Genomic DNA, 16,698 nt, shown 5'->3' with positions numbered 1-16,698 from the left:
TCTCCTGTTTCTGACAGAACGCCATAGCCTGGCGCTGCTTCACCTTTTCCAAGGAACCCATCCACGCAGCTCTGAAAGCTGTTCCTTATGCCCATGCGATTGCTCAGCTGGCCGCCCCCTCGGTGATCAACCATATGATGCCTGCCAGCGATGACGGACAGGTGAGCTGGGGGATTGAAGGACTGTTTTAGAATTAAGGAGGAAGTTAAGTTTCCAAACTACTTTTCTTTCACTGTGTATGAAAAAATTTTTTTATTTTACAGGATCCAGAATTTCTGATAATTTGGATTCTTTTTCATAGTCCAAAGAAACAGATGACTTCTTCAGGTATCATGTTTACGTTTTATGGGATTTTCTTTACTCCGTAGCTAAATAAACTACAAAGTTGAGACTTATTTCTCCTGTCAGTAAATTGTCAAATATTTATTGTAATTTGTCAGATATTTTATGTTGTTTTAAAGCTGGGCAGAGAGCATGCTATTTTGGGTCAAACCCATCCAATTATGGATAACCCAAGCAAGTACCACTGAAAACGTTTTGGGGTCTTTTTTGTTAATTGATGTTATCTCATCTACCAATTAGATGTTTTCTTCCTTTTTCTCCTCCACTCATTTCTGTTCCTCTCTGTGTTCTTTAAACAGTCATTGTAAGATTTTTTTGTGCCCCCTGATGGCATAGTGTTGGACCATGTGTGGCATTTAGAATTAAATAACTCTGGTGTCTGAACTAAAAGAATGACCTTTTATAGAGATTCTAGACTCAGCAGAAGAATTCTTGGCAAGAGTTGATATAGAAGTTGATAGTCCAAACCCTACACCAGTCATTAAAAGTGTCAATCTTCGAGCAAGAACAGGAATAGCCAGGATACACGCTCCGAAAGACCTACAGGTACCCTAAACTCCTCACTTTGCTGTTACTTTATGTTCAGGTTGATTTCATTCCAAGTGTGACATTTTTAAAGAATGCCTGTTTTACCCCATCCTCTAGACTATGCACTTGTTTGCCAGTGTGGCTTCCTCAACAAGGCAGTACTTACCTTTGAAAAATGCTGGGAATATTGATGTCCACTTGGACATCAAGGTAAGAATTTGTGTCGGAGGCTGTAACTTATTTCCTTGGGCTGAGACTGTGAGTGTCTCCTTGGGTTATGAAGGTTGCTTTGCTGCTGACCTTGTTCGAGGGCTGGGGCCATTGGCAGGGGTGGTCAGACAGAAGAATATGAGCCCGGGCTTTCAGAGCTGGTGTTACATGAGCATAAAACAGATGATTAGGAAGTTCAGCTGCGATGTCTAATGTAATAGGTACAAGAACCAAGCTCTAGATTAGTTCCTGAAGACCGAGTCATCCTGTGGCTGGGTGAAGGAGAGGGAGCCACACGTGTAGACATCATTTCTGAGTTGTGTGGCTGAGTGAGGGGGTGTTGGTGGCCAGGAATTAGGGATGGGGCAGGGGATAGTTTGTTATGGAAGAGAAGAAAGACGTATCCTTTCCAAGAAAGGAAGATGGCGGGTCATTGCTGGGCAGGGAGGGAGTAAAATACCCAGTTGTGGTCAGCGAGGGAGACAAGGCGCGTGAGTGTGTGAAAGCCGTGTCTGCAAGTCAGCGTTGACTTATAATTATGTAAATACTTAGATCCCAGATCAAGGAAGTCACTTTTCAGTGGATCCAGAGAAACTATTCCTTAAACCTGGAGAAGAGCACGAAGTTATAGTTTCATTTTCTCCAAAGGATCCTAAAGCCTGTGAGGAAAGGTAATGTAGGACTGTTGATCATGGCGAATTTGTGCTTATTTAGATGTGCTCCGGTCCACAGCCTGAGTGACAGAGTACACGCTTCACCTCACCTGTACAGCTCCGCTTCACCTCTTTCCTTTAGCCTCAGATCTTTCTGCTTACTGAAAATCTCCTTTTAACCCAGCTAGCTGACTAGAAAGTAAGAAATCACTATTTTCAAATATATTCTGACAAAAGTAAATAATAACACGTCAATCTTGATGTTTCTCACTAACTTCTTCTCTCTCACCAAGGAAATCATCAGTTGGCCTTGTCAGTTATTAAAGCTACTTTTCCCCACCCCTTTTCCAGGCCAGTGACTTTTTGGCACCCAAATCATAAGTGAATATTACTTTACAGTGGTCGGAGCACCCTTGTCACCATCTTTTGAACTTGCTTGATAAATGTAGCTTAGCCTGCTGTCCTCAGACGCACGTAGCCCATCCCTTGCCTGGTTGCTGAGCCCCCTGCCTGGTTCCTGAGCCCCCGCCTGGTTCCCGAGTGCCTCACTGTCCTCCGCCTGCTGGGCCCTGGGTGCAGAGGTGCTGGTTGCTCGGACGCGAACACTTGTGCCGGGAGGACTCGCCCACCCCTGCCCGCCGGGGTAGCGCCCCCACCCAGGAGGCTTTCCTCATCCCTTCCCAGATCCCTCCCTGTCTCCCGTGGCCCATGCACTTCTCTCCCACTGTGCTCGTGGTGTGGACCTGTGGCATGTACCCGTCTCCTTCTCTGTCTGTTTTCTCCTCTGGAATGTAAGCTGTGAGGGTGAGAATGCAGTGTAGCCTCAGCACCGACCAGCTCAGTCTCTTGGACGAAGGAAGCACATAGGGCAATAGTTGTCGAAAGAATTGAATTCTGAATATTGAACTTAGATGGTTTTCTTTGTTAGGATCTTGAAAATATTTGTGCAGTCGTTTGGCCCTCAGTATGAAGTGATGTTAAAAGGTGAAGTAGTTTCTTCAGGAAACAAGCCTCTGACGCCTGCATCTTGCTGCTCAGATATTCCTTCGATTTTATCCAACAAGCAGTTCCTGGCATGGGGAGGTGTCCCCCTGGGCAGGACACAGTGAGTATACACCGTAGCCGTTATCACCTAATGCTACTCTTCCCTGTGTTGATGATGACCATGTTAATGTTTTTAGAATTGAAATAAAACTATCATATTCATTATTCATCCTATCATGAATACAAATATTTTAGTAAAATTTTTACCTATTTTTAAAATACAAGCCAAAAAAATTAGGTTTCAGTTTTTGGGTTTTTTTTTTCAGCCGCTCCGCGGCATGTGGGATCTTCCCGGACCGGGGCACGAACCCGCGTCCCCTGCATCGGCAGGCGGACTCTCAACCACTGCACCACCAGGGAAGCCCTAGGTTTCAATTTTCTTAAGCTCTCTGGTGAATTCTGTGCTGATGACCAAACTTAGGCAATTAAGTGTGTCTTCGTTCCTTCTCTGGAAAACCCTGGGGACTGGTGGGAAGAAGAAATAATCAGAGACCTTGCATCTATTTAAGGAGTTAGAGTCTAGTTGATGAGGGGGCACGTGTTCTTTACGCAGCTCTCAGTGAAGACCCCTCTCAGCTAGACTCCTGAAATGTCCTGCATGGCTGTGAGTTTGAGGAACTGTGCCCTCCTCAGTAGCTCCTATGCCCGTGCAGTCAGTCCATCTCTAAACATTGCACTTGGTTTTAATTGGCTTTGTTTTTATGAAAAAAATATTTTTCAGAAAGTCTTTCCCAACCATTGTACCTGTGGAAGGCTTTTCTCAGGTGTGCTGATAACCAAAGGTCTTTGATTTTATTCTGAGGTTAAACTCAGCAGCCTTTCCCTTTTAACACAAGGTGCACAAGGCATAGACCACAGCTTAAATAATTTAACTGCCAGTCTTCAAAATTTGAGTAAAATGGAGATTTATTCATGTATTCTGTATTCTCCAATGAAGAGAGGAGTCATATATTTTCAAAGACTGAAGGATTTTCATCCTGCCAGCCAGTTGCTATTCATACATCCATTCTACTTGCACTGTAAGTTTTTTTAAAGTAAGGTTAGTTCAGTATGCTGTTTAAAAGACTACTTTGTGCAAATGAGTCTCTTAAAGTAAAAAATCTGAGCAATGTGCTTAGGACCCTTGTTTCCACGAAAGATAGGTTTTGGAGCTGAGGATGGTATTGACTTTAATGACTTAATGAATTTGGTAATCTGAATTTTCATTGATTACTATTTTATAAGACAGATAATTCCTATACATAGAGTATGAATAATAAGGGCAGCTAAGGAGCTATAACAGGAGAGAGATTAAACCCAAAATCTTCTCTGATAAGGTGAGTCTTGAGCATATGTTCTCACAAATGTAGAGTTGAGTTCTGGGACTGTGGAGGCACTTCCAGGCTGCTCAAGGGCCCTGTGCAGTCAGTCCATCTCCAAACACTGCAGGCAGTTTTAATTGGCTTTGTTCTTATGATTGTAGCAATATCCATGGAGGAAAACCACATTTAAGATGTGTCATTGTTTCTAGGCTTCAGAAACTAGCTTTAAGAAATAATTCTACATCTTCAGCCCAACATTTACGACTGCTCGTTAGAGGACAAGACCAGGACTGCTTTCAGGTTTGTGGAGTGCATGGCTCTGTTCTGTTTCACGTTCTGTCTAGATCCAGGACACTTAACACGTGTAGGCCATCTTGTGTTCTTAGTCTTCGAGGAGTTCATGTTGTATGTTTTATTTGTGCTGCTGCTCTGTTTTACGCAGAGATTTTTTTTTTAATTGTAGTTTCAGCACACTTTTGGTTCAGAAGAGCGATTGACCAGTAACTGTGAGATAAGGATTCGTCCAAAAGAAGACATTTACATCTCTGTGTTATTTGCACCTACTCGATTATCTTGTATGTTGGCCAAACTAGAAATTAAACAACTTGGAATTCGATCACAACCAGGCTTTAAGTTCACAGTAAGATAATTTTATAGCTTTCTTTCCCCTCCCATGGAGTTTATGACATGTTGTAACTATTGGTTAAATATTGGTAAATTACATATACTCTGCTTTTTATAAGTCAAAATATGTGATTACCTAGATTTACAAACAAGTTAGGGAGTAATTATATACCTTGTAGGATTACCCTATTTTAAAAGCAGCCACTATAGTATTCCTGTAAGTAATGGTCTTGTCTAATGCTTGTAAGTTTCATTTCAGTTTGAAAATTTTGAAATGTACTCAACTTTTCAGAAATCCATTTTTTGGTAAATCCAGATGGAAATGTTTAAGATGTTGACTTTCCAAGTAAATTTTATTCTTTCAGTTCAGCAGAGTATCTGTTGACGTCATTTGTTAGACTCTGTTCCGTACACCAGGGATGCAAAGACAAGAGCTTTTCTATTTTGTTTCTTCCCAGCATAATTTCAAAAGATTTCAAGTCATTTCTTTAGCTAGATTCAGGGCACTAAGAGAGAAAAGTGATGAATCCTGGAGGAGAGGAAAGAAGGACAGGGTAGTCGGATGAAGCCTGAGCTCCCTGAAAGTAGCTAAAAACCGAGCAATTAGTTGGCAGTGGGGCTGGGAGTACGATGTTGGTCGTTTCTTAGTGTCAGAGTGGACATGTGATAAATTACAAGATTAACAACACCTAAAAGTTTTTTAAAAAAGGATGGATATTTATGGCAAATTTACCTTTATTTGATGCTGGAGCTGGACACACTCTCTGTGGAACTCTTCACATGGCCCCGTGAGCTTTGGTGAGGAGAGGTTTTAAAAGGTGTAAATGGCCATTTTCAGAATGAGGCCTGCAGAGCAGCAGTTCTCAACCAGAGACCGTTTCACCATCCAGGGGATACTTGGTAATTTCTGGAGACATTTGTGGTTGTCACACTGGAAGTGGGAAAAGGTGTAACTGGCACCTGGTGAATAGAGGCCAGGGGTGCGGCCAGATACCCACAGTGCACAGGGCTCCCCATGTTAAATGGCCCAGCCCAGGGGCCATTGTGCCGAGGCTGAGAAGCCTGCTCTAGATAGATTTTATTTTATTTTATTTATTTATTTTTATTATTTTATTTTATTTGTGTTACGTTACGAGGCTTGCGGGATCGTAGTTCCCAGACCAGGGATTGAACCCGGGCCCCCGGCAGTGTAAGTGCAGAGTCCTAACCACTGGACCACCAGGGAAGTCCTTGAGAAGCCTACTCTAGAGCAGCGGTTTCTCTGGTTCAAACTTTGGGTCAGTGGGCATTAGTCAGATTTCATTTTATTTAATCATTCTTTTTCTTAACCTTTTAGTCAGTAATTATTTGTGACTCCTTAGACTTTTTTTTTAAATTTATTTGTTTTTATTTTTGGCTGTGTTGAGTTGTCATTGCTGTGTGCGGGGCTTTCTCTAGTTGTGGCGGGGGGTGCTGCTCTTGTTGCGGAGCACAGGCTCTAGGCGCACAGGCTTCAGTAGTTGTGGCACGTGGGCTCAGTAGTTGTGGCTTGCGGGCTCTTGAGCACAGGCTCAGTAGTTGTGGCGCATGGGCTTAGTTGCTCCACGGCATGTGGGATCTTCCTAGCCCAGGGCTCGAACCCGTGTCCCCTGCATTGGCAGGCGGATTCTTAACAACTGCGCCAACAGGGAAGCCCCCTCCTTAGACTTTGAAAATATAGGAAGAATACTGATTTTGAGTGTTTTCAAAAGCTGACTTTCCCTGTTACTTTCTATTTTTTTGCCTAAGATTTGCTTGCAGATCTCTGTGGGAAAAGAAAAATTAGAAACACTTTTGGCTCTTGAAACTGGCAGCGCTCACCCTGAATGAGGTGGGATTTGCACGAACTTCACATCTGAAGCCCTTTAAAAATGCTTTTAATTTGTACTAAAGGACAAGCAATACTGATTTTTGATCAGCCTGAATTTAATTTTTCAAAATGTTACTTAGTACATAACAACTTGAAATAAGCTACTGATGTTTTTAAGTTTGCAAAGGATTCTTTGGAACTTATTTCAATAATTAGGAATGAAAGCTCATTTTTAAGGGAATGCATGTCAAAGGGTATGAAACGTTTGTTTCCTAGCAGGGTACCTATTTCTTACATTCCTATTCATAGAGTCTGTTCTGTGAATCCTTGTTTCCTGGTAGTGCTGAGCCCCATGGGAGCCTTGTAGCTCAAGGGTGGCCCTGGTCAGCACTGGAGCCTCCACTCTGCCCCTCACTACCGGGTTGGCTGTGCTCTGAGGCTTGTTTGAGTTCTGGGCTTCTCTTTGGTCCCTTTGGCACAGTCCTCTGACTCTGCTAGACTGGAAGTTAACAGGATTATATGCTCATAGATTTTTCTGCCCCCAAAACTTTTCATATTGAAAATTCAGAATTATTGGGTATTTGAAAGAATTACATGGTGAACACTCGCATGCCCTACCACTTAGATTCTACAGTTAACATTGTGCTATATTTCTTTTATCACATATTTAACCATCTATCAATTTATTTTATGCATTTCAGAATAAATTATAAATACCAGTGTTTTTCATGCTGAACACTGCTTAAGCAAACATATCAATATTAATCTTTTTATTGTTCCTTTATCATCTAAGCTTGGCATATTGGAAGGTAAATAATTTTGCAGCTCTTTGATTTGTTTTTCCCTTAAAACATAGTCCTTACTATAAGGCTAGAGATTGACTGTGGGGAAGCTACTAGCCAAAGTACACAAAGGTTAATAATTTTAATTGTAGTAAATCTATTTTTATTGTCTTCTCTGACCGTAATGTAATTTCTATTTTCTGCTTACATAAAAATACTTTTGGGTGTATGTGTTCTGTATTTTTAGATACCTTTGTCTGGATATGGAGGCACAAGTAACCTGATTTTGGAAGATGTTAAAAAGTTATCTGACAGTTACATGGTAACAGTGAATGACTTAGTGCCTGGCAAAGAAAGTAGAATTGTTTTTTCTGTTCGTAACACTGGCTCTCGAGCAGCTTTTGTTAAAGCTGTAGGTTTTAAGGATTCTCAGAAAAAAGTTTTGCTGAATCCTCGAGTATTAAGGATTTTTCCAGACAAATTTGTGCTCAAGGAAAGAACACAAGAAGTAAGTATGAAAGTCTCTGCACTAAAAATATGAGCTTATTTTTAGGTTAAAGTAATAATTATGTATTTTATGGCGGAGAGCTAAAATCATATTTGAAAGGAATGTAGGAGTGGAAGGACTTATCTGATCTTGGAAATGCTCTTCATGTGCATCTTTGTCTATAGTGACTGTTTGTGTCCCTGTGACAGTTTATTCAGAGTGAAATGACTTACTCAGAAATATTTAATATTCACTCCTGATTTTTTTCTTGGCATCAGGATGTTACTATAATATATAATCCATCAGACAGAGAAAACAATTGTAAAAACACCACAGAACTGTCAACTATATACTTTTTTGGTGGAGATGAAATTTCAAGACAGCAGTACCGAAGGTGGGTCACTTACCTTACATGACGGTGGGGACCATTCAGTGGAAATAAAGAGGCTGTGACAGTGGTTTGGGATTTGGAATTTATAGAAGATGTTTCACTACTTTTAGTGAACTGGCAGATGAAAAATCTTGGTAAAATTTTTGTGACCGATAAGCTACCTGTAGGAGAAATACAGGTAGAAATACCTGTAGGAAACTCGTCTGCAGGTTTACTTGCAGTATCTTTTTCTGGACGTACATAGTGGCCTCTGCTCCTTTGCTCAGAGAGGACTTTGGACTTCATCGTAGGACCGTCTTTGTAATGATGGCAGATCAGCTTCAGAAAAGATTTAAGAACTACTGAAAGAGTATATTGTGTAAACGCACCTGCCTTGGAACATTTCTGGGAGTGTTGAGAATCATTTCAAAGGATCAAGCCGTATTTTAGACATGTGTAGGGCGTCTAACTCTAGCTACTTAAGCTTGTACTTGTAAAAAATTTGGTACATCTGATCTAAATGTAGTTTAATATGCTGGAATGTTGTCAAATTTATATTTAGGTCTAGGTGTGATTTAGACATTCTGTGTGTTGAATTCAGAGTTCTTGTGTCACAAAATCTCTTTTCCTAGCCTAAAGCTGAGTATGAGGTAAGTGAAACTCCTGCCAGTTCATCATTCGCAGGAAGTCATTGCCTCCCGGGAGGGCGGGCGTGTGCGTGGGCCAGTCTTTCCTTCTTCCAGTCCTTTGTGCTCTGCTGTGTTTTATTCTGATACACGGTTCAGGAAACTGTTTTATTTTTAATCTGTGGAAGACTGTTAGAATGTTTAAGAAGAGTTTAGTGATGAGTTGCTACGTGATGATAGCACAGACCTGAAGTGAAGAGCTCAACTTTGAATGTGGTTTTTTCTTTCAGTTGAGTATTTTAGAAATAGAAACTGGCATTTAGAAAAATTAGATCACAAGGTTTTTTGGGTTTTTTCCTTTCTCTCTATTGGGATATAGAAATCAGCGTACTCCTTTATAACTCCTTTTTGCCATTAATTTATAGTAATGAGATTTCTTTCGTTTGTGAACATCTGTGTTTTATAGAGAAATTTACTTTTTAGTTCTCTCACCTCAAAATTCTCTAGAAGAGGTCAAAGTAACAGAATTACATGGTAATTTAAATATTCCCTTCTGATGTTTTATTTGTATCATTTTCTTGGCATATTTTTTCTGAGACAAATTTCTAACTGACCAAATTATCACAAATAATGAAAATGTATGACCTGAAAAGAATCTAATTTTATCTTCTTTCTACTCTTCTGTTAGGAAGTTGTTGATTTGATGTGTTTAACTGAAACTGATGATTGTACTACCATGTATAACTTTTAAGGGAATTTCCAAAACAAGTTTTTTTTTTAAATTATATTGGGATTTAGGACATAATATCTATGAACTAATGTATCGTGATGTTAGTGGGATTTTCCAGATGCATGAATAAAATCTAATTAAGGTTATTTTGTACGTAAAATGACTTCTGAATAAAATCTCTACTGGCAGAGCCATGCTGCACACACCAGGGGTGAGAAAGCAGGTCCTTCCCACCCAGAGCATGCTGCAGAACATTGACTTCGCGGAAGCATTTCAGGACGAGCTGCTTGTAACTGAAGGTAGGAATTTCAATGTATTTTAAATCTTCTGGGTCCAGTGTGTGAGGAAGAAGAGTGTTAGCTTAGATGTGGTATCAGGCTGAATTTGAGTCACAGCTATGCTGTATGACTTTGGACAGATTGCATCACTGAAATTCATTTTCCTTAGCTGTAAAATGAGAGGAATAATGTCTGTGTTCTCTACACAGAGTTCTTGTGAAGATCAGATGAGAGGGCTTTGCCTTGTAAATGTTAGATGTTATTAATAATGTTATTGCACCTAGTCTTTGGGTGGACTTGTGAATAGAGGAGGAGAATGGTCATGATTAAACTCAAGTTATTACTGTTTAAGATTTCACGATTGCAAACTTACACTCATTTTGAGATTTCTCTGCTCTTGAGACTGCTGTGCAATTTATGGAGGATGTGATAGCGGTAGTGTGACTCTAATCTAGATGTTTAGCCCTATTTGAGCTGAGCAATTCAGGTGTTTAATGGTATCTATGACTCATATAAAATATAAGAATGGAAACATGCAAATTGTATAAAAATATGTGTACAGATTTTCACCACAGTATTGTTTATAATAGGAAGAAGTTAGAAGTAACCTAAACGTCCAAGAGTAGGGGATCATTTAATTACGCAATAGAATATTTTGAAGGCATTCAGACAGTATGATTCTATATTAAATGACATGGAAAGCTCCTCAATTGATTAAGAAAAGAATTATTTAAAAATTTTGCATATAAGATCACCTGTCTCCCCCTTGGCCTGTGAGCCCCTAGAGGCAAGGGCTGCACCTTCTACCCCTGTGACTCATGCCCTGCACTCCCCACCAGCTCATTTGGTAAAAATAATTTAATGTCTTATTTATAGTTACCTAGGTAAAATTGCAGGAGTATACACACCAAAATATTAAGAGTGGTTATATTCTGGTGGTAGAATTTGAGGTGGTAGTGTCTTTTTCCCCCATTTTTATTTTCTAGTTTTTTAATGATGAAATACACACTCCTTCTGAAGTGGGAAATGATAAAGGAAAAGGATATTTATGCCTATGTAGAGGTGATATAGAATAGTTTATGATCTTTTCAGCAAACTGGGAGTCTAGATCATCTGCTTCAAGGGTGGGTTAGTTAAAAATAATGAGAAGATTTGAAATGGTTGGAAAGAACGTTGGATTTGGAGCTGAACCTCAGTTCATAGCCCATCTCTGCCACCTCAGCTCCTCCGAGCTTCACCTTCCATATCCCTTCCTCAGAGGAAGGATCCACGTGAAAGAGTTAACCTGAACTGAGCTGTGGAGATGGACCCACACACGTAGCAGCAGCAGTGAAGGCTAATGAGAACTAGGCAGTGTGAGTGTGCAGCCCTCGCAGCTTCACGTCTCTATGGCTGAGTGGACTTGGTGGGGAGTGCAGGGCACGAGTCACAGGGGAAGAAGGTGCTGCCCTTGCCTCTAGGGGCTCACAGGCCAAGGGGGAGACAGGTGATTGAAATACAGCATGAAAGTGCTGTGACAGAACTGTGCTTAGGGACCTGGGGGCCACGGAGAAGGGGCACTCCGCTGAGAAAGTGGGGAGGGGGTTGACAAGGAGGAGAAGGTGTGGACCAGGGTGGGGGAGGGTATTCAGGCAGAGGGAGCTGCATGTGCAAACATTCAGGAAGTGGGTGTGTTACGGGTTGTGTTGACAAACCTGACCAAGCACTCAGGTGACGTGCTGAGACCCCCCTGTGATGGGGTTGAGTGGGGGCTTCAGGTGGGTCCTTGGGGCCAGGTTGCACATCAGGGAGTATTGGGCTCCTGGAGGTGGTGTGCGTGCTGTCCAGGTGAGGGGAGGAAGCAGCCCCACTTGGTTTCGTGCTGGTTGGTGTAATGGATCCCTATAAGAATGTTGCGGTTGAACTTTTTACATGATTATTTTGAAAAACATTTGAGCGTATTACTATTAACAAGCATTCATAGTGATCTTACTTTTGTAAAATTTGTAATTACTGTGGCAAATAATTTCACAATTAAACTTTTATTGTCAGATGTATTGTTTAATATAAATTTTAATTTACACTTCCTGTGTTCTGAGTTTCCATCTTAAAAATACTTAATTCTTAATATCTAATTTATACGTAGAATACAAGCATGTTCTCTAAAATTTCTTGTATACATAAATTCAGGTAGGTTTATCTTTGGATAAACCTTGAACACTGTCTGATCAATCTAAATACATGTAGTTATATAATACTGCCTGTTTCTGGATTTACTTAAGTTTTTATGAGACTGCCACTTATGAAGTGTGTGCTCTCAGCCTCTGTGTTTTGGCCCCTCATTTGGGGTGGAGGTGATGATGCCTCGGAGAGCTGTGGAAACTGACCAGGTTGGTTTATGTTGGGGGTCAGAACAGTGCCCACAGCCCTGAGAGAGGTTACTCGTACTTCCCGTGGGGAGACTGAGGCTCGGGCTAGTGAAGGAAGCTGCCAGAGGTCCCAGGCTGAGCGTTGGCGTGGCTGTAATCCAAATCCAGGGCCAGAGCCTGAGCTGCCAGTGATTGATGCTAATCCGTAATGTTAAAAATCCAAATGTCACCTACCCCCAACTAAGAAGATACAAGAAAATATGTAAATATATGAGTGCTTCTGTTACTTGGTGGTGTGATTATGTGCAGATTCATGTATTTCAAACATTATTTTCTATTTCAGTATATGACCTTCCCCAACGGCCCAATGATGTCCAGCTCTTTTATGGAAACATGCGTAAAATTAAACTTTCAGTAATTGGAGAATTTAGAGATTCTATTTCTAACAGAGAGTTTCTTCCACCTTCTTCCAGACCTAGCTTGGAATCTAAAAGGTAAAACTAACAAAACATCTTTCATCTGAGTTCAAGATTATTTGATTCACAATAGAGCTGATCTTTTACCTTGTACTTTGTTGGGTTTTTGTCTCAAGCTGTTTATTTCATCTTTATTTTTAAGTTGAAATAATTCCAAATTTACAGAAAAGTTTAAAAACAATACAGAGGGACTTCCGTGGTGGCGCAGTGGTTAAGAATCCGCCTGCCAGTTCAGGGGACAAGGGTTCGATCCCTGGTCTGGGAAGTTCCCACATGTTGCAGAACAACTAAGCCTGCGCCACAACTACTGAGCCTGCACTCTAGAGCCTGCGTGCCACAACTGCTGAGCCCATGTGCCACAACTGCTGAAGCTTGCACGCCTAGAGCCCATACTCCACAGCAAGAGAAGGCACTGCAATGAGAAGCCCATGCATGGCAATGAAGAGTAGCCCCCACTCGCTGCAACTAGAGAAAAGCCCACGTGCAGCAATGAAGACCCGACGCAGCCAAAAATTAATTAATTAATTAAATTAATTAATTATAGAGAACTCCCATATGATATCTGCACTGAGATTTCGCAGTTGATAACGTTTTACCACATCTACCTTATGGTCTTTCATGTATATACAGGCTTTTCTGAACCATTTAGGAGTGACTTGCAGACATGATGACCAGTAGCCCTGAATTGGCTGTAGATGCTCCCCCTCATAGGCACGGCAAGCCCGTCAAGGTTAGGACACTGATGCGGCGATACAGGACCACCATCTGGTCCACGGAGTCTCCCAGTGATGTCCTGTGTAGTTAAGGCAAACAGCAAACAAGATACTGCCTCTTTCCACTTCCTCTTTGGTCCAGAAGCTAATCTGAGATCACACGTGCGTTTGGTTGGCTTGTCCATTTACTCTCTTTCAATAAAGAGAGCTCCTCAGTCTTGCACAACAGAGAAAACACACAGGGTTTGCTTATCAAGTACGATCCACAGAATCAAAGGTATTTTCCAGAATGAAGCTTCAGTACTAATTTGGGGTGAAACACAGAGAAACCTGGGGTTGCCCATGGTACTTTCTAGATCTACTTTGTAACATCAATACTCCCCTCTGGCTTAGATTTAACACAAGGTCCAAAGTTGTGGGTGTGGTGCGTCACACAAGAGACTATTTTGATCATGAAAGGTATTTTATACTTTGATAACTATGTAACTTATGTGATGCTTTTCAAACAGCTGTGCCACATAAATTCGTAAGTTTCAGATTTCTTTACCACAAGCAATGTGAGACAGACCAGGTGCTGCCTGTTTTAAGGACCCGAGTGCATTTGCTGTGGTATCCGGCATTTGCAAGATTACAAGGCGATTTGACCAAGCCATCTTTCTTTTTTTTCTCTGGTCGTTTCTGGTAAAAAGAGAAAGTAGGCTGCAGGTCAGCTAGCTGCTAACTCTTTCTTACCAGGTACCTTGATGTTTTTATAGAATACAGGCCAGTTACTTTGTAAAATATTCTCGATTTCAGTTCACAGCTTCAGGACACGCAGAATGATGCTGTTTGTTTCTCAGCGAAGCTTTCTCAGTGGTGAACAATGCTGATTTGTCCTGCTACTGGCAATATTTTCATCACTTCGTTTAAGTGGTGTTTGCCAGGTTTCTCTACTGTGAAGTTAATAAATATCTTGAAGGGATATTATAATACACAACTTGGAGACAATGAATGATCTTGTTTCTCGTGAAACTTTGAGCACCCAGTGAGGATTGCTTCCTGAATCATATTATGTCTGTCTTGGTTGCTAAATGGTGATTTTCTGATCCCATCTTTCTGCATTTATTAGTTATCTTTCTACTTTGAGGAAGGAATTTCCTTTTCCTTCTTATTCACATATATTAGGGCCGACTCGTGGATTCAAGATTAATCCTTGTTGTCATTATTTCGTCCCCTGGCCTGCTCCTTGGTCCTTTGCCTGTGCCCACAACACCTCTGGGCACCTCCTTATTCACAGGCACAGCAGGATGGTCGAGGCTCGTCCTTCACTTGCCTGTCCAGTCTGGAAATGAGGACACGGGCAGCAACGTGCTCATTGCTATTGAGGTGTCCTTGCTTCTAGGCCCGCTCAGTGGACAGAGCTAGGAAATATATGAGTTTATATACAAATCCACGTGCAATTTATATCTACTTCTGTTTATAAATGTGTTAAAATCTTGAGTTTACACTGATACCACCAATTCTAATCTAACATAACACATGGATTCCTTTCCTCCTTCCCATAATTGTACCTTTTTTTTCTCCAGTACTGAGAAGCCTGGCCCCATTATTTTCAATATGTTTATGTTTTACTCATTCCCCCTGTTTCAGCCAATCTTGTCTTCACATGGTCTGTCTCCCTGGGCCCAGTGTTGCCAACTCACACCAGCAAGTAAGTCTTAGTGGCACCAGCTGAGGGCTGACTCCCCCCATTACCATCACCCTAGTGCCTCTGACTCACGCCAGCTTGGTTTCTTTAATCCTTATGCTGTTCATGTTAATTTTTTTCTAAGGTAGTCAAAGATAGTATTAACATGTATTAAAAATTACCTTGGGCCTCCCTGGTGGCGCAGTGGTTGAGAGTCCGCCTGCCGATGCAGGGGATACGGGTTCGTGCCCCGGTCTGGGAGGATCCCATATGCCGCGGAGCGGCTGGGCCCGTGAGCCATGGCCGCTGGGCCTGCGCGTCCGGAGCCTGTGCTCCGCGGCGGGGGAGGCCACAGCAGTGAGAGGCCCGCATACCGCAAAAAAAAAAAAAAAAAAAAAAAAAAAATTACCTTGACAGTTACTTCAGTTGTGAGGAACTTGTTCTTAGGAAGCTAAAAAAAACAGTAATCAACTTTGCTTTTTAAATTGTTTTCTGATGTTTGGCTGGTGTCCCCTTTGTTTCTCTGGGGCGGTATAGGTCTGATTGGAAAGGGGGGGCGGTGAATTAGGGGTGAAGAGAGGGATTTCTCTCTGTCCGCCAAGTGTTGACTGGAGTCCAGGTGTAGCCCCGCTGTGTGGTAGGTGAACTTGGTCACCACACCAGTGAACTTCAGTTGTCATGTGTTCACGTGATTATGAAATTTAATTGAATTACAATTTTTTAGTAATCTAAGGCTTATTAGAAAACCCAATTTCAACACTTAGTAAAAAAACTTCCTAAACTTTATTAGCATTTCTTAACTGTAGTTTTTTGCCAAGAAGATTTTGTTTTAAAGTTTTTTGGTGTTAGCGTTGCAAAGCCAGTTATTATTCAGTTATAGATACTTGAAGAGTTTTGTTGTTTTTCTTAAATTCTTAATATTGGGTAGTTTTTTTTTTTTTAAGGAAGGAAATTCTTTTTATTTATTTATTGGCTGTGTTGGGTCTTCGTTGCTGTGCGCAGGCTTTTCTCTAGTTGTGGTGAGCAGGGGCTACTCTTTGTTGCGGTGCGTGGGCTTCTCATTGTGGTGGTTTCTCTTGTTGCAGAGCACAGGCTCTAGGCGTGCGGGCTTCAGTAGTTGTGGCACGTGGGCTCAGTAGTTGTGGCTCGCGGGCTCTAAAGCCCAGGCTCACTAGTTGTGGCACATGGGCTTAGTTGCTCCGAGGCATGTGGGATCTTCCCGGACCAGGACTCGAACCTGTGTCCCCTGCATTAGCAAGTGGATCCTTAACGATTGTGCCACCAGGGAAGCCCTGGGTAGTTTTCTAGTAAATCTTTTCTTAAAAACATTTATTTATTTATTTGGCTGCGCCGGGTCTTAGTTATGGCACGCAGGATCTTTAGTTGTGGCATGAGGGATCTAGTTCCCTGACCAGGGATCGAACCCAGGCCCCCTGCACTGGGAGCACGGAGTCTTAGCCACTGGACCACCAGGGAAGTCCCTCTAGTAAATCTTTTAAGAGACCTCAGATGGCATGCAGAAGTCAAGGCAGGAAACAAATCATTGCAGATTCTAATTAAAGATTAGTAATATTTAACCTATACTATACTTTACTTTTTATACACTTCTTTAAGAAAACCCCAATGTGAAGGATTCTTATTCACTGAAAAATATATAATGCACTTTTATTTTTATCTAAGTGTTTTCAGATT

At 41.5% G+C, this 16,698-nt stretch overlaps 1 protein-coding gene across 11 annotated transcripts in view; it reads left to right on the top strand.

The window, feature by feature from the left end:
• The window catches only part of CEP192 (centrosomal protein 192), a 102,024-nt gene that overhangs the window by 61,445 nt on the left and 23,881 nt on the right, over positions 1 to 16,698 (top strand). For 10 of the 11 annotated variants that reach the window (XM_082640526.1, XM_082640533.1, XM_082640535.1 and 7 more), the window contains 12 exons: positions 18 to 161; positions 264 to 327; positions 749 to 888; positions 988 to 1,080; positions 1,633 to 1,751; positions 2,662 to 2,838; positions 4,288 to 4,378; positions 4,542 to 4,718; positions 7,560 to 7,820; positions 8,078 to 8,193; positions 9,715 to 9,824; positions 12,495 to 12,645. In XM_082640526.1, the coding sequence (XP_082496652.1) occupies positions 18 to 161; positions 264 to 327; positions 749 to 888; positions 988 to 1,080; positions 1,633 to 1,751; positions 2,662 to 2,838; positions 4,288 to 4,378; positions 4,542 to 4,718; positions 7,560 to 7,820; positions 8,078 to 8,193; positions 9,715 to 9,824; positions 12,495 to 12,645 (1,643 nt within the window). Of the gene's footprint in view, positions 1 to 17; positions 162 to 263; positions 328 to 748; positions 889 to 987; positions 1,081 to 1,632; positions 1,752 to 2,661; positions 2,839 to 4,287; positions 4,379 to 4,541; positions 4,719 to 7,559; positions 7,821 to 8,077; positions 8,194 to 9,714; positions 9,825 to 12,494; positions 12,646 to 14,969; positions 15,348 to 16,698 lie in introns of those variants that run through there. The other variant, XM_082640527.1, reaches the window with a different exon arrangement.

Source organism: Mesoplodon mirus (assembly GCF_964341445.2).
Source record: "Mesoplodon mirus genome assembly, chromosome: 13".
NCBI classification, from domain to species: domain Eukaryota; kingdom Metazoa; phylum Chordata; class Mammalia; order Artiodactyla; family Ziphiidae; genus Mesoplodon; species Mesoplodon mirus.
This window is presented reverse-complemented; position numbering and strand designations above follow the sequence as displayed.